The 15028-nt window shown below is 39.1% G+C and overlaps 1 protein-coding gene across 1 annotated transcript; it reads right to left on the reverse strand.

Moving 5' to 3' along the window:
* Positions 1 to 304: 304 nt before the first annotated feature.
* naalad2 (N-acetylated alpha-linked acidic dipeptidase 2) lies at positions 305 to 14071 on the reverse strand. Its single transcript, XM_038693819.1, has 20 exons — positions 13918 to 14071; positions 13253 to 13364; positions 12009 to 12195; positions 10034 to 10135; positions 9731 to 9856; positions 9232 to 9312; positions 8888 to 8993; positions 8713 to 8806; positions 8119 to 8214; positions 6791 to 6876; positions 6392 to 6511; positions 6156 to 6238; positions 5982 to 6045; positions 5805 to 5870; positions 5574 to 5667; positions 5082 to 5172; positions 4703 to 4967; positions 4523 to 4604; positions 2971 to 3063; positions 305 to 1680 (listed from the first exon to the last, which is right to left on the reverse strand). The coding sequence occupies exons 1-20, from the start codon at positions 13997 to 13999 to the stop codon at positions 1491 to 1493; spliced, it is 2220 nt and encodes a 739-aa protein (XP_038549747.1). The 5' UTR covers positions 14000 to 14071; the 3' UTR covers positions 305 to 1490.
* Positions 14072 to 15028: the final 957 nt, after the last annotated feature.

Raw genomic sequence — 15028 nt, forward strand, 5'->3', positions numbered from 1 at the left:
CAAGATCTGTTATATTGCTATAGGACAATTCTGTTGTCACTGGATAATGGTAAGGACATGTCCCTGTATTATCCCTAAATTCTACACCCTTGAACTTGTGACAAGTTTTGTGTATTTAAAAGGCTTCACATTCTTACAAACCTTTTACCAAAAACACCCCCCCAAAAAACTGAAGACGCACAAAAGACAGATCCTAGACAACAGATTAGACGTATCTGCATCGTGGATTATGTATAATTAATAAATATTACATGAGCAAACAGGCTTTTTCATTTGTTCCACAATAAACTACACTAAGTGGGTAGAGAACCATAAAAGACAAAGAGCATGCATTTTTATTCATTCTGTCAGGCTGTGAAGGTGAACAGAATATTAGTGAAACTGATTGCGGCAAAGATAGAGGTATCTCTTAAGAAGGCAGAGGCGATCACATTGGGCCCCCTCGACCTGCTCTCCCTCTTACAGGGTCAACAACAGGAAGAGGCCAAACATACAGAGCCATCTAGAACCTCACTAGTGTCCCTCCTCGGCTCGTCTTTTTCTGAGCAGATTGCCTCCTGTCTCATTGCGCATGGTGAGACCTCTTGCTGTCAACTGATGACTCGAGTCATCATGACTCTGTCACAGTCAGTAATATTGGCAACATATTGTAGCTTTAATGCAATGGTGGTGAGGCATATCATTCGGTCTTATTGGCTGGTTCATCTATCCAGTGTAGACATAAGGACCAGGGCACACTTTTCAGTGTGTTTTTTGCATCTCTTAAATTGGTTAACGTTGTTCAATAGTGAAATAAATGTTTCTGGACTGGACGATGTGCACTGTGTATTTTAGCTTGCATTCAGTTACTCTTTTTTTATTCAGCCTGTTAAAGAGTCCTTGGAGGTCACAAAATAAATTACAAAAACATTCTTGTTAAGGCAAGTCTTTGTTGCACAAAGGCAGCTTCAAACTGTTCAGTTCACAACATGAACATTTTAAAGATTATAACTTTTACCACTAACCTGTTCATTCAGGCTTAACATTATATGTTTTTGGGTGTGTGCAAAAGTACTGTGTCTTCAAGGAAATTAAAGAAAAAAAATCACAGCATGGATGAAAATAAAACATTTCAGTCACATGTCACATTTTTACATATTACATGCACAACATATCAGCTGTTTTCAGCCCACATGTAAAGAATGGATTCATTTCTGATTGAATTATTACAAAACAGCAAAAAAAACATATATTACTTTACTGAAGCCACATAACAAATTAGAATTTAAGAGTAAAAAGACAGTTTTGTAATTTTTATATATGGTGATGGCGCCCAGAGATTCACTGTATTACTGAGCTCTGGACGTTCCTGGAACATGACAGGTTCAGATAACAGTGATTGTCCATCTCTGCATGTGTTACAGGAAGTGTATTCTCTCTCTTCACATTCTGGTGTTATAACATAAGTGTGAACAGATAGCTCAGTCACATGACTTTAGACTGCGTGTGCTTCATGCTGGTGGTGTTAGAGTCATGGCAGCAGCGTGAACGGTGAATGCTGCAATGCTGATTTGACGCTTGACTTCCTCCCAGGACTTCTCTGGGTCAGCTGAGTTCTCGATGTCAAACAATGCATCATAGATCCCAGGGAAAGACTCCCCAGCATATTTGTTATGGCTGCTGGGAGCAAAAATCACATGCCTGAAACAGAGAAGAGGAAGAGTGTTATGTTAAGGACCGTACTGGAGATATTACAGATTCAATATTTATTGTGTGGGATTTTTAAGAGAAGCTCAAAAGTGTGAGGAGTAAAGGGGGGGGGGGGCACTCCACAGGTATCCAGTATGATTGTCAAACTCCTTTTTTTTAAATAGTTTTATATAATATATATTTGGAAATATGTATAAATAGACAGGATGAGATCAATCTGTAGAAAACAAAACAACTCAGATAAGTAGGGAAGCTAAAATATCCAGAAAGGGTTTAAAAATGCATCAGATTAAGACAACGGAAGGATTTTAGAGCCATTATTTTTTTAGTGTGGAAAATGTATAATAGGTTGAATAAGGGAATTTAAAATTTCACAGATACGGTGTAATAGAACTGACAACACAGTTTAAAGGATATTACTCTAACCTCTGAGGTACATAAGACTGCATTGTTTTGCTGGAGAATCAGTGTCTTTATCGTCACCTCTCATAGGATACACAAGCCTACCCCACAGTCTGCTTTGAGTCAGCTGCCAAAACTAGGTCTGCTGATAAAACAGACCATGCTTAAATTAAAAGTTGGTGTGTGTGGGTGTGTGAGAGAAAAAGAGAGAGAGAGAGAGAGAAAGAAAAAGATGGGAACTACAAAAACAAACATGGTGGACAATATCTGACATTCACACTAATTATTGATTGCTGAATTTCATTTAGGTGCTTCAGTTTCAGGGTTTTGGTTTTGCGCATGCAGGTTCACTGTCTTGACCTACTGTGACACTTGAATAAAACAGAGCCCTTGTTAAAGTCATCAGTAACACCTGTGCTTTTCCTGCTGACAAAATGTGTGCTGGGAAAAAGGTTATTAATCATTTCTAAGCAATTATGAGATAATCAACGACATTGAAACTAGAAATAAAACCAATATCTTCTTCTAAAAATGGTTATTCTTCAGACTTTTCTCATCTGTTTTCTCAGTTTATGGAATATAAAAGTAAAATTAATAAAAGATTCACTCTGGTCGAAGTAGAAATGTTTGTGAATTGACATTAGTTATGGGGATACTGCAGAGCTACAGATATCGATGATATATAAGACATGCAAGTAGAAAATATTTAGTTAACTGTTGAATCCAGTGATCCTGGCATAAATCGTGCTGACCATTCAAAGCCATAAACACACCACAGGGCTATTTAGTGGTCATGTGCTCGACTGGTTCATGCTGCTCCCGTTAAGGGACATAAACCAAATGGAAACTGTGTTACGTGTGTGAGTGTGTGTGAGTAACCTGTAGAAGGGTCTGCCAGGTAAGCCCAGGGGGTCTATGAAGGCTCTCTCCAGATACATGAGCTGATCATTCATGACACGTACCTGCAGAGGACTGAGACACACACACACACACACACACACACACACACACACACATTGCCATTGGACATCCAGTTGCCTTTCAGACACACTTGACTACACTCAACACACACTCAGGGGCCACTTTATTCTGTCATAAAGTCTACTTTTATGATGTCTATAATGTTGAGGTTTTTGGACACTTATATTCAATTATGCTTTAGCACTGAGGTCATAACTTGTGGTGGTGTTGTACTTTGAAATTTTAATCTTATATTCTTTTTAAGGATAGCTGTGTAACATCTGTCCAGGGACTACAGATGAAAAATGACCTCTTGGCTAACTCCAGCGCATTTACAGCGATGTTTATTAATGTGCACTGTATCCGTTAAATAATCCAATAAATAGATAAAATAAAATAATGGACTGCATTATACTGATATGTGTTTCTAATATTCTGGCTCCCTTAATGAACTGGGAGGACAGAAAATAAATTAGAAACACTACTCAATACAATGTTGTCCAGTACAACACCACCTTTAATTAAGACATCAGTAATACACATAATTTAATTTACACATTTTATAATCAACTTTGTGAATGAAGAATTTATGGCAGAGCTGTTGTTTTGGTGCACCTTTGTGTATGTTTCAAAGCATATAGAAACTACAGCATACACACCAATATATTTAAAGAGGGGGTATTATGCTCATTTTCAGGTTCAAAATCCTATTTAGTGGTTGTACCAGAACAGGTTTACATGGTTTAATTTTCAAAAAAACACCATATTTTTTGTCATACTGCACATTGCTGCAGCTCCTCTTTTCACCCTGTGTGTTGAACACTTCGTTTTAGCTATGGAGTGATACATCTTGTCTCTAAATGATCTTTGTTGGGAGCTGCACATGCGCAGTTAAGGACTACTAGCCAATCAGAAGCAGTAAAGGGCGGGCCAATGTGAAGCTTCATTTCAGCTGTACATGTTGCCGACCAGCTCCGAAACATGTACAGCTGGAGCAAGAGTTTCAGAGTGGTGAGTTATTAATCTGTAACAAATTTATCTTTCATCCATAAAGTTTTAACGGAGTTCTGTCTCTACATCACAGTCCATTGACTGCCTGGAGGGTAGCTAGTGTTTGGAAGGGAGAGAAGTTTGTGCTGCAGCTCAGTGTTTTTCCACCGGTGTTTTTGAGGGCGTGTCGGAGTAGCTGCTTGGCGAGCGTTATGAGGCGCATTTAGCTTTCATCCCTGTGACGTCACAGGGATGAAAGGGAAACGGCTGGACTACAAATGAGCTGTTTTCAGGCAGTTCAGAGCAGAGTTTTCTGTGGGAGATGGGAACTCCCTTTGGGCTTTTTCACTTTGCAAACCTATTACCTGCACAAAAAAGGTATATAACTCAATAAAGGGGAGGAAAAACCCAAAAAGCACAATACCACCTCTTTAAGCATTTGTTTGGATCTAACTGTATAAACTGTTAAACATTCTCTTACTCTGCTCTGTTGAGAGCCTGCAGGCGCTCATGGAAGTCCCTGGATGCAAAGGTCATGTTCTCTACAGCAGAAAACAAGGAATCTGAAAATGTAGAGGAAAAAAATGAAATGCAAATAAATACTTTAACTTACTATTTAAGTTATCGTAGTCTGAACACACAGGGACCAAAGTCAACTCACCAAACGACACATCAAACATCTTCATCTCCTCTGGGTGCTTCTGTGCCAACTGTGCGATGCTCTGTGCGTACTTCCTCAGTGAGTCTGCATATTCATTGACATCAAGAGGAAGGACCTGGGAATCGGCCAATTGGAAGATGAGTCCGCCTCTCACCTGGGCCACCGCCCGAAGTCTCTTGAAGGAGGGGTCGTAAAACTTCTGCACTATCTCAAAGGTTTCATACACACTGTGATAGACTGGATAACTGCTGTACCGCTCTGTTTTCTGAATGCACACAAACACACAGAGGACACTGGAGTCCTTGAAGGCACACAGTAACCTTATAGCAATATATCTTAATATTAATAAAATTAGTTATGTTTATGCAACATGTCTCACCTTGTTCTTGGTGTATCTGGCTCTGCCTGCAGCAATTCCCAGACGGATAAAATAGGCTTCAAAATCACTGCCTGACCCGAGTTTACTTATCCTACACAAGAGTGAAGGACAGACTGATTTGTTTGAGATTTGTTTAATTAATTCTATATTGTTTAATTGATTAGCTAAGACTGACACTTTACATTTGAAATTTGTTTTAAACCCAACACACGGCCACACAGAGACAGGTGATGGTAGAGTTGAGGCCTTTCAATAGTTACACATCTTCACATTGTGTGTCCAAACTGCAAAATTTATATTGGAGAATTAATAATCTTCACCTGTGACGTGCATCTTGTTCTTTCCTCTACTAACTTCTGATTGCAGCAATGCTATTGTGGCTGCTGAAGCTTGTTCTTGTGTGTGTTTTATTGTTGTTGTTCAGGTTTTGTTGTTAGTTTGTGTACACCCTGGCTCTGACCCAAAGAAGCATCAGATTGTGAGGTTTTGTACCTGGGTGCATCACGGTCATTCGTCCAGTTATCCCTCTTATGCCAACTCTCGTACAGAGAAACTCCTACCTCTTCCTCTTCTGGACTGGCTATCTACATGCAAACAAGACAGAGAGAAAGACAGGGAGGAAATATGAATACAACATAACAATTAACATGAAAGATAAAACTAATTTACTGAAATGTATTTTAGATGTACCATTCCTTTTGTGTGCATTAACCTGCTCACCTGGCTTAGTGAGATCGTAAACCAAAGTGTGTAAAGACGGAGTGCAGTCAACCCTCAATGTGTACATGCCTGGAATTCAAATAGATAGCCACAAACACAAGCCATATCAAAACCAATTCAGCCTCAACACTCGTCTTTAATGCATTGAGAATATTGAGCTGTAAAAACAAACACACTCACCCTCAATGGCAGAGTCTGCATTGATGTAGGCCACAGCTCTCTCCTGCAGCAGCTTAGCATTATCCTGTTGAGAAGGGTAATGTGTGATCAGTGTATGTCTGTGTGTGTTTGTGTGCGTGTGTCTTCGCGTGCTTGTGCAAGTGTGGAAGCACGTATGGGTTGGTGTATGAATACCTCTGCCCATTCTGTAGATCCCAGCAGTCCAAACTCCTCTGCATCCCAGCTGGCAAATATTATAGTTCTCCTAGGCCTCCAACCTGCACACACACACAAACACACCTCCTTGTCTTTGCGTGGTATTGTAAGGACACCAGATCAGAACATACATTTTGGGAACGACCCTTTCTGAGGACAAACACACATATACACACACACACACACACAGTACTGACGCACTCGCTAAGACGTACCTTTACTGAGCAGCCTGCCAGCGCTCCTGACTGTTTCGTGGACGACTGCAACACCAGACATGGGATCAATTCCTCCAAACACCCAGGCATCCCGATGTCCTCCCAGAATCACATACCTGTCTAAACACACACATACACAAACACACAGAGCCAACAATGCATGTTGACGGAGGAATCAGACAAAGAGACAAATAATGAAAATGTATTTTTCCCAATTTTATACAGTTAGTTAAAATGTCTTCTCATAGAAATGCCACCATGTGGCTAATTCTTTCACAAAACGTTTATACCAAAAACAGGCACTTACTTACAGGACTAATACAATGTATTCCTTGATTTAAGCTGCAGCATTGAAAAGAAGGATTTAAAGAAGGATTAGAGCAGGTTGGGTTGCTGTACCTGGCTCCAGAGCTCCTCTAATTCTGCCAATGACGTTGTAGATCCTGGTTACCTGGTTGTCAGTGTAGATGTTCATCCGCACTTTCCTGAGACAGACAGATTAAAGGAAGGGGTGATACACACAGGGGAGACAGAGATACACACACAAACAAAGAGAGAGGGGAGAAACAGATCAATAAGTTAGGTTTAACAGTAAATGACTAATGAGAGCAGAATTTGGGAATAAAAAGCAGAAAACGGTTATAAAATTCACAAAAGAATGTGTGTTTTTCTATTTGTGATTGCATACATAGCAGTATGTTCATTGTGTTTATCCCATGCAAAGACAGACACACATAGGTGTCATTTACACCAGGAATGCTGGGGACATGTCCCCACCACATTTTGAGGTGGCTGATTTTGTCTCCATCACTTTTTGAAAGCATTTTTTAAAATGTTCTGAAAAATAGCTTGCACCCCGAAATGTTAACTAACAAATGAAAACCCTTTGAGATAGGTTTATTTGCACAATAAGAAAACATGCAATGCAATTTAAATATAGAAGAAACAAATGTGCATTGTCCAAAAAAAGTAACTTAAAGCTAAAAAAAACAAGCAACTGATTACTGCATTACATTCTTTTAGATTTTTATATTCATGAATTGTCCACTGCCAGCTGATTTTTTTGTTTCCCTTTATATAAATAGAGATATGTCGACCACTTACTTATATATGATATGTTGATATGTCATTTTCTGCTCCAATTCAGGAGCAGAAAATGTCTCCAGAAAGCAGGAAATCAAGTGTTTAATGCTCCAATTTTCTGGGGGAGGACCCCCAGAATCCCCGCTCATGTTTTCCCACATTTAATATTTCTTGAAAATAGTGTTAAAAATATTCCCGTCTTATTCTCATGCATAATCACGCCCCTAATCTGAGCCCTTATGTCCCTGCCACTTTTCAACACAAAGTGACACCCTTGCAGACACAGATAGACAAACAAAAGAAGAGCGATCAGGAGGGAAGGGAATAGAGATCTAATCCTCTCAAAGGCCAGAAGAAGTCCTTTAGTGTTTTGCACATTAAAATTCAGTTACAAGGGCCTCCATTGTACTTTAGTTGGCTACATGCCACTGGGTCATTAAAGCTGAGCAAGAGAAAAAGAGCAACAAAAGGGGAGAAACAATTCAAATGCTAGAGTCAAGACAGCAATGAAGCCGCAGAGACCATCAACTGGAGAGAATAGAGTTTTACTGTAAAAAAGTAAGTGGATGGGAGAATCACATTATCACAAGGTGAAGTGATCACTATGACACTGGTCATGGAAAGAGCTTGATGTAAGCACTTACTGGCTCTTGAAGTCATCCGTAAAGCCTGGACCAATCCTGTAGGAGACATCCAGAGCTCCTTTCCAGTTGTTGGGTGGAATCTGTCCTCCCATTTTCCTGTTGAATGGTAAATAATTCACATATTCTGTAAATACTACAAATCAGTTGCCAATTTTATTTAAGGACCCCATTAAAAATGCTGTGTAACTCCAGGGAGGGCAATATCAGTCTGCAAGTTGGCCCACCACTTTGGTCCAGAATGGTATATCTTAACAACTTTTAGATGGATTGCCATGAAATTTGACTAAATACTTTCATGTCTCCCACAGGGTGAATTGTAGTAACTTTGCTAGTCCCCTGACTTTTCATTTGGCGTCACCATTAGGTCAGTTTTTAAAACATGTCCAATACTGCTTTTTAGCCACATACCAAAACAAATTCCCATTAGCCTCAGTGGTACTTTGTGCTAACATGCTAAAATAAGGTGACCACTAATTGTCAGCATTTTAGCAGACTTTATAAAATAGTTGTGCACTGAATGACTGCATTTTTCTTTAGGAAAAAAAAACACTGTGGAAAGTGTGGAAAAGAGAAGAGAGGAAAAAATTTTCTGACCTCAGCAGGTGAACTGCATCTTGGAAGCCAATTGGATGCACAGGAATCTTGGGGAGTCCCACTCCAGCGTCAAGGCTGAATCTGTAGGTATATTCTGTAAAACAAGACTATGTTAGATAAACTAACACATAACATACAGGCTCTAAAGCAAGTACGAAGACAAAGAGATACACACCTTTAGCAGGGTACCCTGGTGTGAGTGGGTCTCCTGCTCCATTCAGGTTGAGAACATTTCCTCTTTGAGCTCCTCCACCAGGTAGATTCCAGCCATCAGGGTAGGGCTGGCGCGCGCACACACACACACACACACACACACACACACACAGTTAAAATGCTTGATTTGAATACTCAGATTGTATTCTGCCATTGATAAAATTTACAGTTTCAAGGGAAATCATAGTGTCAGTACTGTCCAAAACATATCCAGTCTCTACCACTGTTACACACACAAACACACAATTTCATAATCCAAATCTTAACAAAACAATACTCTAGTTAAAATGAGGCAGAATACTCTACCTGGACTCCGGCAGCCCAGTAATCTGCTGGGTCTGAGAACATAATGATCCCCTTTGCACCGACTAACATGGCATTCTTCACCTGGTGGAGCAACAGAGAGCATGAGAGCATTTGTCATTTGGATGGTGTGCAAAAGTGTATTTATTGTTGCCCTTGTAATCTGTGTTGACCACAAAACAGTGATGACGGATTTGACATTGATGAAATGTGTTGAATACTAAAAGATAGGTGAAAAAATATTTTGAAATGCTACAGTGTGATGAATTAATTGTGCACCACTACTACAGATCAGAATTGAAAATTCCTACATGAGCTGGAGAAGATCAAGGTTCACCAGCACTTTAACCATCTGAACCAAGGTTGTTTTAAAGCAAGCAATCCACTTCAGCTGCTTTTAAGATGTAAGCTTTCAGTGCATTTTAATTACAGCACACAGTGACTGACAGAAATCCTTCATCAGGGTTTTTCATGTGGAGTTGTGTCCAAGAGTTTTTCCTACCTTATTACCTCTGAATATTTTCCCATATCTGACAATGACAATCATCCCTGTTACGTTGATGCCCATCTCTCTCTCAAGCTGAAAAAAGTCTTCCGTACGACCATAATTCACATACACCAAATCCCCCTGGAGAGAAAGAAACAAGAGACATCTTAGGTGCCTTTTCATGTGTTTTATCAGACATGTGAGGATGGGAATGGGTAATGTTTAAAGTCCATGTTAACTATTTTTACTACTGCAGTGAGAAGATATTATTGTTCTTGTCAGTACGATAAGGTTGTTTGCGTGTGTGCATTTGTGTACCTCAGGTTGTCCTTTTGCAGAGAAGGCACTGTATGGAGGCACAATGTTAGAAACATCTTCATAACCCTCTGGAACTGGCTCAGCTAAGGAAGTATTAAAAACCTGTGAAAGAAAGATGAGATGAGGTGAAACAAAGTTAAATGAAATATTGATGAGAAAGCCATTTATTCTCTAAAGTAAATGCTTTGAAATGTCAACTCTGGGAAAAAAGCAGAGGTGGAATATAACTATAACTGAGTACAAATTTAAAGTCTTTGTACTTCACTTCAGTATTTAATATTTCATGTTACTTCATACATCTCTCCAACATTTTAAAAAGAAATATTATACTTATCACTCATTTATCTGACTGCTATAGTTACAAATTTTACATGCAAAACACATAAAGAGTTGATGAAACATGATGTTTTGTCATAGACTGAACTATCCAACAGCATATAAAATTAGAAATGGAAATAACAATTAGTCTATTGGTAGAATATTAGTTGAGAAATTACTTTTGATAATAATTTAATTAATTTTTCATGCTAAAATGCCACACATTTCATGGTTCCAGCTTGTCAGATGTGAGCATTTACTACTTACCCTTGTAATTATACTAATCATTTTAGTTTGTATGTTTCTAGTGTGTCCAGTAGTTAGACAAAACAAGCAATACGAAGGTATCACAGTGGGCTCTGGGTGATTGTTACTATCTTCTGAAGTTTTACAAACCAATCAATCAATCAACAACACAGTCAGCAGAATAATCCATAATGAAAATAATCATTAGTTGCAGCCTTATATAAACTAGTTAAAGATTAGCTCCGCATCAACCAACTGCCACAGTAAAATGCTGCTACAGTCACAGTACAGTACTTTTATCTTATACTTTAAGTGCATTAAGTGCTTTAAGTGATTATGGTTGCGTATGTTGACTTAAGTAAGTGACTAATGTTTTAAATGAAGGACTTTTACTTGTAATAGAGTATTTTTACAATGTGGTATTTGTAATTTTGCTTAAGTTAAGGATCTAAATGCTTCCAATGCTCAGAAATGATCCCATTATTGGTCCTCTATACCAAAACGACAGATATGCAGATTCCAGTTGATCCTGTTCTGCTGGCAGCTGGAAAATAGACTTTCAGTATCTACTTTGTGTGTAGTTTCACCAGATTATCCTGCGTGTCAGGCCATCACCTCGGGATCTGAGTGCTGCTCAGTGAATGGCTGCTAAAATGAATCAGCTGAAATTTATTACTGAATTAGCTGAAATGTAAACCGTGATTGTATTGAAGTTAGTAATTTCATTTTAGCATCATGCCCTAATATGGCCGCGCAGTAAACCATGGTTTGTTTTTTTGTTTTTTTTCTGTGTTGTATCATAATCTTAACCCATAAGACACATAAAGAGGTTTTTCTCACAACAAGGCTATAAAAGGACCTTGGACTTGGAATGAACAGTCTTGCAGTTGTGTGGGGAAGACGAACAGCAGGGTGGCCTGGAGCAGTATATGACTGTGTTTTTAATGTACGTGTGATCTCCACCTGCACGCTGCAGCTTTGTTTTCTCCCCAAACAGACTGAGAAATGGTTAGGGGTTTGCAGTGGATTAGTGTTATTGTTCATATGCGTGAGAAAATCACAATCCCTTTGACATTTTGATCACCAGGAGGGTGGGGCTTAAAGTGGTAAAAACAAGTTGTGAACACATTACCATTTGCAACAACATGCAACAGTTCATTTTAAATAATTTAACATGTAATAAACTGGTTCTCCACAGGGTATGACTGCCATCATAATGCTATATTGCACCAGAAACAAGTACAGAGTTTTTTTTACAAGACAGGTTGAAAGGTTGAAATTACATGTTGGAAAACATTTTTTTATGTATTCATCTTATGTCATTATGTGTGCATTTGACTGGATGTTGTGGGTCTAAGTTTCATGAACAATATCTAGTGTCTTTTTTTTTTTCTGTGTGTCTATACTGTACCTCATTGCCAAACCGATCAACTATTGAGATGTAATTTGGTTGTGATTTGTTGGGGTAGGACAACAGGACGTCATAGGGCACCATCTCCACTGAGTCCAGTCCAAACTCCAGCCACTCTTTCTTGATCTGTTCTGCATATCTCAGGTTCTGCTCTGTCCCAGCCAGGTGGGGGAGTCGTGTAAATTTCCTGTGTAGAGGACATCAACAGTTACTTACAGAATAATAATGCTGACCTGTGGCCAGAATGCACAAAGTGTGAATGTCCAGAAGAGCTTTGGAAAGTAGTTTTGGAAAGGAGTTTGTTTAAAATAAATATAAAACCTAGTACTTGCATGCAAAGTTTCATCAATAAAGTCTCTTTCCACTTGAGCTCAGCATGATCCAGGAGGAAAAGCACACAGAAATAACATTATCCATGGCTCTGTTCTATTCTGGTTTCCCAGTAAGCCTTGACAGAGAGACATGCACTACACCAGAATACCAGACTATTCTAACTTTAATTTCTTATGTCAAAATGTCTTTTTGGCCTAGAAGTCTACAGTCACATGAGTGAGCCCTGTGAGGCTGTAACGCACATTACAGTTTTCTGTCCATTCAGCAAAATGTGTTACTTTAATGAGAAATGCTGACATTTAGCGTAGCATGATAACATGCTAACTTTTACAGTGTTTATAACATTTAGTCTAACAGCAAGTGCAGTTAACCCCTTGACACTCAGTTTTCTTCTTTTATTTCCTCTTAAACAGTGTTAATGTTATCGTCTTATTCCAGGCTATCTGACAGCATCATGTTTTGTGGTTCAGCTAATTCCAGTTCTTCATTGAAGCTATGATGTTTACAGTATGTCTATATGTGCACACTATGTGGGTTTGAACAATGTTTGGCTGCAAGGCATGCTTTTGTAATGACTGGCGAGTCTGCAGGGTTTGGTCAATGAGGGTTTGTTTTTGAGGCATCCTGTCAAGAATTTAGTTACTGTTGCTGAAATGTTTTGGGGTTGTTACATGAAAATATAGGAGACATTCAGTCTTTATATCCTTGTGGACCTGTGTGGGAAAGTCCATACCAAATTTCATGGCTAGCATCCAAGATTTTAGTCTGGACAAAAGTGGTTGACATTCTTCTTAAACATTCTTCCTTTCCAAGACATCTGGGTTTTTTTTGGAAAGAAGACCACTGTAGTGTAGTTGGATTACTTGTACTAACAGACAGGGCAAGTTTAGCGTGTTAGTAGAATTTTTTACCTGAGATGCGCTCTGATCTGGTCTGGCTGCATTTCATCCAGAAACTCCTTCAAATACTTGCTGGAAGCACTGCTGTTCACATTGTTTGCATGTGAGGGCTTTGCAAACCAGCCTACAGCACACAGACACAATAAAGACACTCAGTTCAACAACAGTGTTAGTTCTCTCAAGAAGGAAAGCAAACCTGTATGGCTTTGTGACGTGATTTAATGTACCCCTTCCAAGAATAAATTACAATAATACGGACAGAGCAGGGGGAAACAAGTAAAATATGTCAGCCGTTGCACAGTTATGTTAGAACTTAAAAAAATCTTCCCATTATGTTGGAAATTATATTTTGAATGGAGTTGTGGTTATGGACAGCATGTGTTAACCTGCTGTGAGCAGACAGACATGAAAGGTGTCAGAGTAGTGACAAACTTAAGCTCATACACACCACAAGGCACACGCAAGAATCAACTTAAACAGCACTGTGTAGATTTGATCGTTTATGAGTAATTCTAAATAAAACAGTGATTGTACTCCTTGTGTTGTGAAGGTATTTCAGCTACTGCCTTCACTTACAAATACACTTGTCATGGCCAACTCTACCATTATTTTCATTGTTGGTACTACAGTCTATTTCACTTTTGGATTTCTGTTCAGTGTCAGTTGTATTATCTTACCTATGACGAAGCCCAGAAAAAACAAAGCTGCCACAACCACAATCCACCAGATCCACCGAATCAACCTGCTCTCCTTTCTCATGTTAAAGCAGTATGTCCCAGAGGCTTCCACACACGGACACGCAGCTGACTCTGCAGAGCACGCTTGCAGAGATAGAGAGCAATTTGTTTAAGTAGTGCATGGTGGGGGCATAGCAGAGCGAGACAGAGTGACACAGAGAGAGAGAGAGAGAAAGAGAGAGAGACAGGGGGTGGGGTGGGGGTGAGTGTGTGTGAATACAAAGAGGGAGCTAGTCATTAATGGTATGTTTGGCCAGTAGACAGATGACTGTGCACTGTGTACCTTGGTTGTTTCAGCGCTGACTCACTATTACTCAACCTAAGAAGGCCAGGCATCCATGAGGACAGCTTGTTTGTGCAAAAGCATGATTAAGTTGGCGTTAAATTTAGTGCAGAAAGGAGTCAAGAGTTAAGCATGACTCTCTACAGAGTGACATGGGATCAGCAGATAGATCTTCACAGCTCATGTGGAAAATGTGTCTTGCAGTTGAATGCTAGAATCAAAAATGATTGTAGTCATTTAATAGTAGGTGGGCCCATGAGCGGACTCAAATACTTTTTGACCCATCTGTATATAATGTGTATTGTCTATTCACGTGAACCGGTAAACTTGGTACTGAAATAGTTGGATGTAAAAATCATGTAGATAGGAAATCACATTTCACTTGCAGCAGAAGTTTTCATATATATATATATACATACACACATACATACACATACACATACACATACATACATACATACATACACACACACACAAAAGGATCAAATTAGACTCATGCATCTATGGAAGCCGATTTCTACCAAGGAAAAAATGCATTAAAAGTTAGACATGATACAACAGAAGTACCTATCCTATAGTATCCTGATCCACTATCTCATAATTCTGACTCATGATGAATATTTACTTCTATCACATATAACTTTTCCTCTTTTCCTTTTTTCCCCTTTACTAGCAGAACTAGGCTTCCATACATATCTGCTTTCATGCTTCATCTTTACTAATTTTCTGCAGCTTCAGTCTACCTAATGGAAGTCATCAAAACTGCTC

Source organism: Micropterus salmoides, unplaced genomic scaffold, assembly GCF_014851395.1.
Source record: "Micropterus salmoides isolate LMB-PRFRI ecotype aquatic unplaced genomic scaffold, ASM1485139v1 Ms_hic_scaffold_3, whole genome shotgun sequence".
In the NCBI taxonomy this organism is placed as follows: Eukaryota; Metazoa; Chordata; class Actinopteri; order Centrarchiformes; family Centrarchidae; genus Micropterus; species Micropterus salmoides.

Coding starts and splice junctions, on each gene's coding strand:
- naalad2 (XM_038693819.1), bottom strand. CDS start 13,999: ATGAGAAAGGAGAGCAGGTTGATTCGGTGGATCTGGTGGATTGTGGTT. Junction 6,877..8,118: donor ACGGATGACTTCAAGAGCCA/GTAAGTGCTTAC, acceptor TGTCTGTCTCAG/GAAAGTGCGGATGAACATCT. Junction 1,681..2,970: donor CCTGGCAGACCCTTCTACAG/GTTACTCACACA, acceptor TCTCTGTTTCAG/GCATGTGATTTTTGCTCCCA.